Source organism: Papio anubis, chromosome 14, assembly GCF_008728515.1.
Source record: "Papio anubis isolate 15944 chromosome 14, Panubis1.0, whole genome shotgun sequence".
Classification (NCBI taxonomy): Eukaryota; Metazoa; Chordata; class Mammalia; order Primates; family Cercopithecidae; genus Papio; species Papio anubis.
The window spans coordinates 58,644,844-58,658,215 of NC_044989.1; the positions used below are offsets into that span (position 1 = coordinate 58,644,844).

A 13,372-nucleotide genomic window follows, 5' to 3' on the forward strand; every position below is an offset into this window, starting at 1 on the left:
CGGTTTCAACACAAAGGCTACCTGGAGATCTCCTGAGGACACTGAGATTTAAAAACACACAGAGATGAAACCTACAAAACTCAACAACTATTAAACCAGTTTGTTACCACATTCTACAAAGTAGGTCTTTGAAGAACAATAAATTTAGTAATTTCTTATCTTCACTTAAAATATAAACCTTCTAAACAGGACTTACCTGCTGTACTATTTGATGGTATCCATTAAGTATTGTTCTCAGCTGCCAACTACATAACAATCTAAAATTTTAATGAGACAAAATGGTTTGTTCATTGTTCAGAATTAAAAGGAAAAACGTATTTGTATGTTAACACAAATATGCATGTACATACAAAAGAAGGACAAATATAATTTTGACAAGTTAATAAAATTTTTACCATTGATACTGTTCAAAGTCTTGTCTTCAAACTGTCAGTACTAATTTTATTCCAAAATATAAATAACTGCAATCAGTAAATGACAGGCAAACAGTACATCCTGTTTTTTAACTTTAACACATCCCAAGCAAAGTTTTCCACTGAAGTAGATTCTTTTCCAAGATAGGTTAAATAAAACCAACAGTTTTGATAACAATGTATCATCCAATATAATGTATCAAACATGTATTTGAAAAAGCATGTGTAGCAGTATTACCTTCAAATTCCTGATTAATATAACTAAAATGATACATTTTATTTTTATTTTTTATTTTTTAGAGACAGGGTCTCGCTCTGTCAGGCAGGCTAGCTGAAGTGCAGTAGAAGAACAGCTCACTGCAACCTGAACTCCTGGGTTCAAGAAACCCTCCCACCTTAGCCTCTCAAGTAGCTGGGACTACAGACACCCACCACCAAGCCCGGCTATAAAGATACATACTTTTAATTAATTGTATAAGAAGTGATAAGTTAATGTTCATTCATTTACTGGCTAACCTCTGCTGTGCTCCTGATACTATTAAGTAACTCTTCTTCTAAGGAATTACTTTTACTTACCTACAAGTAGGAAGCCTCTCTGAGTTTTCCCCCACATGGCCTTTTCAAACCAGCACAACTCTCTCCATTCTTGGTAGTTCATTCAAATGTCCATTGGTAACCCCTGCACGAAATGTGCTTTCTCTCCCTTGCTATCAACTTGGTGACTTCAATTAATTATCCCTTTATTGTGGTATCCTTAATTTATGTTCTGCTAGTTTTTTCTACTTAATGAATTAACTTGTTCAAATACGTGTATCTTTAAAGAACACTGTAACTCCTCCTTGAATGCATACCATTCTCTAACCACCTCTTTTTCTTCAAAATACTTTATACTTTCCTCCCACTCATCCAGTCCAAAATCCAACACAAATGGCTTCTGTCACCACACAAAACTTACTTGCATCTAACCTATCTCTCTGCAGTCCTCAGCAATGCTAACCATGCCTTGCTTAAGCCTTCTTTATTTGGCTTGAAAGACTCTGCTATCCAAATTTTCCTCTTTTCTGGTCAATCCTTAGTCTCCTTCTAAGTTCCTCTTTAGTGACCAGTACTTTAAATGTTGGTATGCCCCAAGGTCTCGTCACTGGCTTTCTCTTCTACAACCCCCACCAAAACTCCCCGCCAGACACAGCACCAAAAAGCCTATTCATAATCAAGGTCCCAAATCCTTCATCTGTTGTAACTTCCACATACATCTGCACTCCAGGTCTCATACCCTAGTTCCACACCACCATATTACTACCTACTAAATAGCTGCTCTTGATATTTCACACCCAATATGACTTAAAACAATCTCTCTTCTACTTTTCCATCTGTGACCTCTTCTCTAGCTTAGTGATCTGAGCCAGGAATTTGAAAAGCATCCTCTATTCCTTTTTCCCTCTTACCTACACTTCCAGTGGTCACAAAATCCTCTCAATTCTACTCACAAATATCTCTGGATTCCTTTCCCTCCATTCTTCTTCAGAAATATTTAGAGGAAGAATTGAGATTTGGGGTGGTACCTAAATTTTCAGTCTCATATCCTGACTAGTTGTATCTACCAACACCCAATGTTGGTGCCTAATTTATGCCAGGACTGAACTGATGTGAGTCTTCCCATATAATGAATATACACATTAATAATATCAGTCAAAAGTTGGAAAAAATGTTTTCTAATCCTTTTGTACTCTCCCTTTATATACTTGTTCAGTATTTGTTTGGGAAGTATACACAGTTGCTGTTTACTGCTTTAAATTAAAAAAAAAAAATGAGAGAAGTAATGTTTAAAAGCACTTTAGTAACAGCTAAATATTTACAAATGCCACATTGGTTTGGAAAAATCAGAGATGTTTCTTTTGGGGCAAATGACTAATAAGCATTTTAGGCAAAACTCTAGTCACTAGAATCAATTTATACCAAATGTACTGCCTGTACCACCAAAATGCAAAAATGCACGTTTATAACTAAACACCGTATCACCTTGCATTCTTCAGTTGTAAATCTTCAGGCAACACTACTTTAAGGTGGAAGTCTCTTCCCTGTGGAAAATATTGAAAAGGATCACTCAAATTTTTATCTTTCACTTAATGCTAAGAGAAGTTAAACAGAATCACATAGAAAAGACAATGCTTTCCTTTATTTTCTAAAAGGTATCAACTTTATCCACATCTTTATAATTGTTAAAATATATGCAACAGAATATTGCATTTGAGGGAAAATAACTCAAAACTGTCTTACGGAAGCTTTGTAGTTACTGGGAAATCAAAACACTCAGGTAAGACTTTCTTTTTAAAGAGAAAGTCACTCATAAATACAAGAAATAATACAAAATTATTAATACAGGCCCATAGAAGAAATTTCAGTGTTATTTCTTAGGAAATAAATTTATGAAGAAAAAAAAAGAAATTCCTTCAAACTGCTTTAAAATGGAAGAAAAACATCACAATATAAAATAAGGATATATAACATAATATAGTCTTCATGTTTACAGCTTAGTTTCTAAATTTTAATAAAATGAAAATATATTTAGTTACACAATCTATATAGACATAAGTGAAATACTTTCATAAATCAGAGTATATTTAATTCTCCCATTAGTGGGCCTCTAATTTTTCTGAAATCCTTAACATATTAACTATGTATCTGAACAAACAGAATTTTACTCAAGAGTCTAAGAAAGACCTCTGAGACATTTACTCCATTTTACTTTCTTGGAAAAGTGAACGGGTAAGTAGTTTAAACTTTGTAACTTAAATAGGACAATACACATGAAATTTGAGCAAAAATAGCAGAAAAAGACAAACAGAAATGTAATCTTTTCCTCCAACAGAATAAAATGAAAAAGAGTAATAAAATTCTCAAAAAAAACAATTACCATGTGGAATTTTAGCACAGTCTCCCTCAAAGCAGTTTCAAAAACAGAGGAACACAATTAAATGTACCCCATAACCTTTACTTTCATGGTAATATTACAGTTCTGACTTTCATTACATTTAAATGTCCTTTAAAAAAAATGAAACAAAATGTACTACTGACCTTTTCAAAAGGTCAAGTAACAATAATTCACTATTTCATTAAAGCACTAAAAGGTATTATGTAGTAACTTTAACCTAACGTTATAGACAGCCCACACATAGGTGTAAGAACAATTTGGAATTCACACTTTACATGAAAAATAGAAGAACTATTCTACTATAGAAATCCGTGCTGTTATCTGAAAGAATAAAATTCCAAAGTCCCTTATTTGCAAAGCCCAGCCATTTTAAAAGGTCAAATAACATGTCACATGCCACAATACTTTCCTGATTCAAGAAAATGTCCAAAATTAGCCTTTTAGTTAAAGCATCTAGAAATATTAATTGTTCTCAAAAGACAGATTTTCCAGGCTTTCAGGGAACAGAAATACTAACAGTTGCCTAAACCTCCATCTCCCCACACATCATCTAGAAAAGCTACATTAATTAACATATTAAGAATAAATAAAACCACAAAAATCCCATGTTTTCAGCCAAAAGACAGGGTACACTATAAACCTCAAATTAGCTATAGGAAGAAAAATATAAAGCACTTTCCAACAGAACCTACTCTAGGACTCCCACAGCAACTATTTTTAGACTGCTAGGAAGGTCAGGAAAAAAAAATGCATGGGAGAGAGACTGGGAGGAACGAACAAGTGTAAAAAAATAAATAAATAAATAACAAGCTCTGGTAAATCAGAACACTGACCTACAAAGAGAAGACTTAATGTGAACACAAAAGTCAAGGAGCCAGTCCTGGGAAAGAATGCTTTAGCGGTAGAAGATAGGAGAAAAAATAGGTAGAGACACCTTTTGGAAACTGCGTACTAGGAGGTAAAAGAAGAGTAGGAAACTTAGGCTCTTATATGAGTAAATAAAAAAACAACTCCTTCCCACCCAGCACTCACCAACATGTCATCCATTAAATAAATTACACTTTGCTTCCCTAACAGAAGAGGGTATTCTTAAGCTAGGAATTTTATAAACTATTGCAAACAGCCAGAATGTCCATGAATACAAAGATACTGTCTTCATCAATGCAAAGCTACTATGAGACAAAGAAAGAAAAAGAGACTCACAACATTTCAGGTGATAACAGATCCCATGCAAACAAAACCCAGAAACCATAAACAAATTATAATAATAAATGAAATAAATGAGCATTTGTATCAGACATTTTAAAATGAAAATGAGAAATTATATTTTTAAAAATGAAAAGGAAGAAATGAATGAGCTGAATAAACTCAGGGTGGAATGAAAATAAAGAAAAAGACAAAATTATGTGAAAGTGAAGGAATAAATTTTAAAAGAGTCCAAGGAAGAACAAAATTAAATACAAATGTCATAAAGGGCAAAGAAAAAGCAAGAAAATTACCAAATGAGAAAATGAGAAAAAAACTAAAGACCATCAGAGAAAAGGAGTTGAAGTGGAAAACAGACCCAAAAAAGTCCAGACTACATATAATTGGAGATCTTGGAAAGAAAAATAAAATAGTAGAAAAAAATATTTAAAAATATAATCCAAGTACACTTCCTAGAGATCCACATACCAAAAGGGTAAGAGGCCACATGATAAAAGTGACTCACAATGATCAACTCTGAGATATATCTTAATTAACAGACTTCCAAAACAAGAAAAAAGTCCAAAGTCTCCAGGTAAAAGATCGAATATATAGGAAACAAAATATAATTGGAAACAGACTTCTTAAAGTAAATTAAAAAACGAAGCAAGAATGAAATAGAAAATGTTAAGAAACTGAAGAGAACTGCTTCTAGCCATTATGGAGTAAAGGGGGCAGGATTTATCTTCCCTCCTTATTTAAAAATGGGACAAAACATATGAAACAATGATTTTCAGATATTAAACAGACAGTGATCCTTGAAAGAAGGGAAACAAATGTAAAAATGCCTAAAATTATCTGTCTATGATGGGAGTATTTTCAGGCTGCAAGATAGGGATGGACAAACAAATAAGAGCATAATATTCTCCCTGATTTGGGAAGAAACAGGTGATCAAGCAGAGGCCAACAATTGTGCAATTCACAAGGTATACTACCAAGCAGGAGAGAAATGCATGGAGAGTACAGAAAAATACAGAGAAACTCCAGCGAATTTCAGAGGATTCCTGACAAGGAGTCTTCATCAAGGAGTCTTCAGCTGAGTACTGCTTGCTCCATGGATATGAGGAAAACATCCAAAGGTGGGAACGTACAGGAACAGAGTCTGCAAAACAATCTCTAAGCTCATACAAGGCTGGGTATAGCCATGTTCCAACCAGCCAGCGTGGAAACCTTGTAATATAAGAGCCATTAAATAGAGTGCTCAGAAGGTGTTGCTTCACTTGTAGAGCTTATTTACCTTAGAATAAAGTCTGCTCTGGGTCTACCTAGCAATGCTTAAAAGCTTAAAGCTTAAAATTACTTGGAAAGATCAAACTGCTTCCAAGTAATTTAACTGTAGCTCACAACAAATCTCAAGAATACTTAGAGAATGAAAACATCTAGCATGCAACAGGTAGAATTCATTATGTCTAGTATACAATCAAGATATACCAAGCAAATACATTTCCTGCAAAGAAGCAAGGCAATACCCACAATGAAGAGAAAAATCAAGAGAAACAGACCTAAAAATGGCAGCGATAATAAACTTGATCTTAAAAATTAAAACAATTATATTTCATACGTTCAAAAAGGTAAAGGAAAACAAGTGTACTAAATAGAGACAGGAAAAATTTAAAGAAAGACTCCCTCAAAAAACACAATGTTTGAGTTTTTTTTTTAACATAGTATCAACAGCAGATTCCACCTTACAAAAGAAGGTATTAGTATACCTGAAGACATATCCCAAATAAAGAGAAAGACACTGAGGGAAAAAAAAGTGAACAGACCATGAGTGAGTTGTGAAAACTTAAAGTGACCTAAAAGCACATGTTTGGAGTCCCCAACACAGAGGACAGAAAAGGAGGAACAAAAAAAAAAAGAATAGAAAAGAAAGAAAAAATAACGGCAGATGTTTTTCCAAATTAAATGAAAATATACACTCACAGATCCAAGAAGCTCCACAGACCTTATGGAGGAAAAACATGAAAAAAGCTACACCAAGGTACAACACACATCAAAGTGACTGAAACCAAGGACAAAAAGAAAAATCTTAAAAGCAGCCAGAGGAAAAAAATATTCTATTTACATAGGAACAAAGAAAAGAGCAGAGACTTCTCATAGAAAACAGTGCAAGACAGTGAAGTAACATCTTTACAGTATCAAAAGAGACAAAATTGTATAGCTGATAAACCAATAGTGCATAAAAAATGGAATCCTAATACTATTTTAAGGCAGATCATGATAGATTTAATATGTGTATTATAAACCCTTTAAGCAACTAGTTAAAAAACAAAAAACAAACACACAGCCAATAAACTGGCAAAGGAGATAAAACAGAATTATAAAAAAGAATTCCAATAATACAAAATACAGAAAAATAGGAAAAAATTAAAAACATGTAAGACAAACAGAAAACACACAGCAAGAGTAGATTTAAATCCAACCATATGAATAACCATGTTAAATGTAAATAGTCTAAATACCCCCAAGTAAAAGGCAGTGACTATCATATTGCATAATAAAGCAAAGCACAGAAGAAACACACTTCAAATAGTAAAACACAAATAAGTTTAAAACAAAGAAGTAAAGATAAACTACGGTAACATCAATCAAAAGAAAGTTGGAATCTATATGTTAATATTGGAAAATACAGATTTCAGAGAAAACATTATTACTAAAGATAAGAAAGGTCATTTCATAATCCTAAAGGAGTCAATTCATCAAGAGTGCTTAACGGTTCTAAAAGTTTATGCACCTAATAACAAAACTTCAAAATATATGAAGCAAAACTGATAGAAATTAAATAGAAATTGAAAAATCAACAATGATTGTTGGAGATTTCAACATCCCCTCTCACTAACTGATAGAAAAAGCAGACAAAAAGTCAGTGAGCATAGTGCTACCCAGTGAGGGCCTAGGTAGCACTCTGAAACAATTTGACCTAATATATAATTCTCTACCCAATAGCAACAGAATATTCATTCTTTAGAGTACACACAGTATATTCACCAAGATAGACTATATTATTGGTCATAAAATTAAGGCTCAATAAGTATTTTAAAAATTCAATCATACAAGTTATATTGTGACCAAAATGAAACTAAATTATAAATCAATAACAAAAAGATATCTAGAAAATCCTCAATATTGAGAAAGATAATCATATTTCTCAGTAAGCCATAGATCAAAGAAGAAATTAAAAGGCATTTGGAACTGAATAAAAACAAAACTATAGCACACCAAAATTTGTGTGACATAGCTAAACCAGTATTCAAAGGAAAATTTAAAGCACTGAATATCTGTACTAGAACAGAAGAAAAATCAATTATCTTCCATCTGAAGAAATCAGGAAACTTAAGATCAAAAAACTATCCAGGTAGAAACATAAAAATAATAGAAAAAAAATCAACGAAATTAAAGGCAGCTTCTTTAAAGAAATCAGTAAAATTTATAAACCTCTATCTAGATGTATCGGGGGAAAAAAAGGAGACATAAATTACCTATATCAGATGAGGATGAAAGGCATTTTTTACTTATATCCCTAAACTATTTGACACTCCTACCTCTAGGAGTTGGTGCCTAATTTCCCTTCTTTTGAACACAGACTAAGAAACTTGCGTCTAAAAGAATAAAGCAGAAGTAAATATGCATGACTTCAGAGGCTAAGGGATTAAAGACAATGTGCATCTTTATTGATCTCCCTGTTGTATCACACACTCAGGGAAAGCTAGCTGCCATGTTGTGATAACAGCCAAGCAACACTATAAAGATCCATGTAGTGAGGAACTAAGGCCTCCTGTTAAGAGCAGTAGCAAACTGAGGCCTCATGGCTAATAGCTACGTGAGTGAGCAATCTTGGAAGCAAATCCTTCACCTCTAGCTTGACCAGCTGGCAGCCCAGGACAGCTCTGAATGCAGCCCAACACAAATTCGTGAACTTTCTTAAAACATTATGGGATTTTTGTGATTTTTTTTTTTAGCTTATCAGCTATCATTAATGTATTTTATGTGTGCCCAAGACAATTCTTCTTCCAGTATGACCCAGGGAAGCCAAAAGATTGGATACCCTGTTTTAGATCATCAAAGTCTTGGCAAATATCTTGATTGCAAAATCATGAGAGATTTTGATCAAGAACTACCATCCAAGTTGTTCTCAAATTTCAAATCCACAGAAATGGTGAGACAATAATTGTTTTTGTTTTAAGCCACTAAGGTTTGAAGTAAATAGCAGCAAAAGACAACCAACATAGAGAGCATCATTACAGACCCTAAAGACATTAAAAGGATAATAAGGGACTATTATAAATAACTTTAAGCCAATAAAATCAGAAACCTAGATGAAACTAACAAATTCATTGAAAGACACAAACTACCAAAGCTCACTCAAAGGAAAGAGAAAATCTGGTAATAGAGACAACACCTAAACCTGATTATATATTAGGTCACAGGAAAAAATACCAGTAACTTCCATGGAGACTTTTTTTTTTTTATAAACAATACTGTCTAATTACAACACAAGAAAAATTAGAAATCAGCAACAAAACTAAAAACCAAAAAGGACGTTCCACGAGAAAATTTTTAAAACCTATTAAGGTGCATAGTAAATTGACATCATATAGCTTCTAAGAAAGGTGGTGACAAGACTACATGTCAGCATCTATAGGGTACTTTTGAAACAGTGATGAGAGGAAACGCAAAGCCTTAAAAACTTATATACATAAAACCTCCTCACTGGCCAAATCTGGGACAATTCGAGGATCAAAATAATGATTATAATCAAATAATTTTTTAAAAAGTCCATGCATCCATTCTAATATAATTAAATAAATGAGAAAGCAGGCAATGCTACTCCTTATAATAAATTGCCACTTCATAAATACAGAAATGACAAGAGTTAGAAAATCATCATTTGGCAACCATGATAGTAACAGTCGACTCAAGTAAAAGTCAGTGGATGCTAAAACTCGAGAATGTGTGTGAAAGTTTGATGCCTCAGAGTACCTCCCCAAAAATACTTATGAATTACAAAAGGAGCCTCTGGCAGATGACACCTTAACCAGGTGATCAAAGTTAACATCATCAATAATGGAACCAACCAGGTAACTTCACAAGCCTTAAGAAGGACAAAACAATCTTTCTGTAGTTTCCCTGCCAAAAATGCATTATGTGATATAGTGAGGAAATATCATTCAAACCCAAATTGAGATACAATCTACCGAATAGCCAACCTGTACTCTTTAAAAATGTCAAGCTTATAAAAAACACAGACTGAGAACTGTTCCAGGTTAGATATGACAACTAAATGTAATGCGGGATCTTAACGACAGATGGTAGGGGATAGGGGGTATAAAACATACAACTGTATCATAAACAAAATTTGAAATATGGACTCTTAGACAATAGTATATCATTAAATATCCTGATTTTGATCATTGTACTGTGGTTATGTATGAGTGTGTCCTTGTTCTTATGCAATTTATGCTCAAGTATTTGGGGATAAAAGGGAACTATGCCTGATTTAACCTCAAATGGTTCAGGAAAATGATGTGTACACGCGCCCACCCACATACATATACTTAACAACGATCAATCAAATGGAGAAAATGTAAACTGGTGAATCTAGGTAAAGGGTATACTGGAATTACTTGTGCTGTATATCCTTGCTAGTTTTCTGTAAATTTGAAATACACACAAAATATTTTTAGACACGTACAATGTTCAGGTTAAGATTTAAACAAACTGCTAAGGCAGGTACAAATTGGAACTGTAGCTACAGCAATGGTCATAAAAAACTTTCATCTAATCTCAATTCTAACGGCTGCACTTGCTTTCTAAGAGGCCTTAGCAGACATAGACATACATAATAGTATTTGCCTTAAAGTGCCTAAAATTAGGTATAACATGCTTCCTGTAAAAAAATATATATATAATTTAATAATTTTTCCACTTTTCTAAATGTTGTCTAAAAGAGAATCATATTTTCAGCTAGGTAATTCAAGAAGAATACTTCTAATTGGAGAGGGAAAGGTGGATTAACTTTTTTCCATATGGAATAATGAATTTTAACCTCTACTTTCTGTGATGGTCATATGGTAATTCCACATATACTCAAAGACTATGCGTGATGTCGGGAAGCGGGCACAAGTTTGGTGTAATGGTCAGAAAGGAAAAGTCTACACTCAAAATCCTAACCTAAGGTACCCTGGTGCAATGTAGAGAGAAAAAAAATCCAGGACTGAACTGCGTTTAAGGGATTCTGATGTCATTATCAGCAAATAACGTCTCCGGTTTCCCATACCCTGATTTCTTCAATTAGAAAACGGGAATGATGATTCTTTTAAAAATTTCTGCCTCAAAGGGCTGAGGATTAAGTGAGCTATTTACCTGGAAAGCGCTGTGTAAACTTCGAAACCCTACACATGTGTTAGTATGTGTAATAAACTCCGTAAGAGAGGCCACTGGAATCAGCAATGGTAATTAATTCCCTTGCTGTCATGCTTCTCCTAAAAAATACTGTAACTGTGGATGTTCAGGTACATACGACTTGGCAAAGGGCCAAAATAAGGTTTTCTTCCCAAATATTCTTTCTACAGGAAACACGAATATGATTAGCCCAGATTCCCGAGTGAACTCATCAACATCCGTGGAGGTGAAGAGTGTTAAAATCGAGTTAGGTCAAAATTTACCACCAAAAAAAAAAAAAAAAAAAAAAAAAATCAAAGAACAGTCAATTACGGGACACAACGAAGAAGGAAGCCCAAACTCAGGGAAGGGCGAGGGAGAGAGGAGGCGTGGCCCCAGCCCCGCTCCACGCCGCGCGCCTCCTAGCTCCTCATCCCGCGCGGAGACCACAGGGGTAGCGGCGACAGCGGCGTTTCTCAAACCTTCAGTCTCCCAAGAGCCGTTACGCGCCGCCCTTCTCAATCCCCACAAGTCTGGGCCCCTAACCTCCTAGCCTGTCACAGACTTCTGCGCGCAGCTACGCTGCAAGAGGCTCTCTTAGCTACAGAGCAACCACTGGGCGGGTACCTGAGCTGAGATGAATCCCTCATACACGGTTTTCGACCGGTTCTGTGGCAGAAGCAGCGGGCACTGGCGCAACAGGCTCGCTTCCGTCACCGCCATGGCTCCAAGTCCGGAGAGACACAGAGAAGCGCTAGACCTGCTGGGTCCTGCACATGCGCAGTCCGCTTGCGCTTAGACGCCGCGGAGCGGAAACCCGAGCCTTGGCGGGAAGATCCTGGAGGATTCCGCGGGCGGAAATGAAGGTAAAGCGCAGGCCAGGCCAAATGGCGCTCTGCCGGAGGCAACATGGGGGCTCCCCAACCGGTAGTGGGAGGGAAGATTGCGCTCAAGTCCGCAGGACTGACTGACCAACGTCATTCTAACCTCGATTGTCCCAGGAGCCCTTTTGATGATTCTGTTTGACTTTGTTGAAAGACTTACAACTTTGGTGTTACATTTCCTCCAGAATAAAATGACTTTTACAGCCTGGACATTGTAGCACTTCTGTCTTAAACCTCTCGCACCCCTTTCTTTGCTGTTGTCCTCTCTCCCTTAACATACAGAATAATGTATTATTTTGTGTATCATTATAGTAATATGTATTATAACACATTCATTATATCATACATTACAGTTCTGTAGCTTACTAAGTTTAATCAGATATATTTGAGACACACTCACGTATATACGTATATATGTATTGATTAGACTCAAGTCAACAGTGGACTCAGTTCTGTGTATGGCACTCACAAATACAAAAAGCAAAACATGAGTGAAGACTGCTGATGGACTTGAACTTAATTTTCCTCTGACAGCCCGTGCAATACGTTTTTCTAACTCAGGAATGTTATCCGTCCCATCTTATTGAGAGCTGATTAAATAAGAAACTTACTAAAATATTTACCATATGATTACTTGATTTTCCAATTTTCCAATGCATCACGTGTTTGAGCCCTACTATTTGGAAAACATCATTGTAATGTGCCAAAGGTTGTGCAAAGATCGTTTTGTCCCCTACCCATCTTTATTGCCCTCAAGACAGAATTTGATATCCTGAAGATTCTTAAAGTTTGACAAGAATTGTCACAGCATTCTGGATGCTTACAGAAAAGAATGCTGCAGCAGTGGTTAGATATAAATTACATTAAAGCAGTGGTTCTCAAAATATGATCCCAGAACCTAGCAACAGCATCACCTGGGGACTATGTAGAAATACAAGTTTTCACTGCTGATGGGGTTCAGGATATGCTACCCCAAAATATGGCTCCTTGACATTTGAGAAAAACAGCAAAACCTAAGATCACTCTCTGACCTTCTCCCATCCTTCTTCCCTGAGGCAGGTTATTGGATCCTCAATCCAGAGGTGCTCTTCCTATACCCACAGGAAAGAAATATCCTTATCTCTAAAGAAACAGGGACATAGAAAAGAATCTGAACAAAAAGACTTTTGACAGCTTACCCCAGTTTATTGCGTTGTCCAACCGTACTTCCCCACAACTGTCCACTGTTCCTTCTTAAAATGCACAGGTTTGGCCGGGCGCGGTGGCTCAAGCCTGTAATCCCAGCACTTTGGGAGGCCGAGGCAGGTGGATCATGAGGTCAGGAGATCGAGACCATCCTGGCTAACATGGTGAAACCCCGTCTCTACTAAAAATACAAAAAACTAGCTGGGCGTGGTGGCGGGCGCCTGTAGTCCCAGCTACTTGGGAGGCTGAGGCGGGAGAATGGCGTGAACCCGGGAGGCGGAGCTTGCAGTGAGCCGAGATCACGCCACTGCACTCCAGCCTGGGAGACACAG

General features: G+C 35.9%; 1 protein-coding gene across 4 annotated transcripts in view; it reads right to left on the minus strand.

Annotated features, from left to right (window-relative positions):
* Positions 1–12,577, minus strand: part of FANCL (FA complementation group L) — a 78,555-nt gene extending 65,978 nt beyond the window's left edge. For 3 of the 4 annotated variants that reach the window (XR_004178262.1, XM_031655204.1, XM_031655203.1), the window contains exons 1-3: positions 11,599–12,059; positions 2,433–2,491; positions 197–257 (exon numbers count right to left, since the gene is read on the minus strand). Coding sequence is in view for 3 of the 4 variants with exons in the window: in XM_031655204.1 (XP_031511064.1) it covers positions 197–257; positions 2,433–2,491; positions 11,599–11,694 (216 nt within the window). In the remaining variant the exon portion in view is untranslated. Of the gene's footprint in view, positions 1–196; positions 258–2,432; positions 2,492–11,598; positions 12,060–12,478 lie in introns of those variants that run through there. The other variant, XM_031655205.1, reaches the window with a different exon arrangement.
* Between the last annotated feature and the right edge of the window lie 795 nt (positions 12,578–13,372).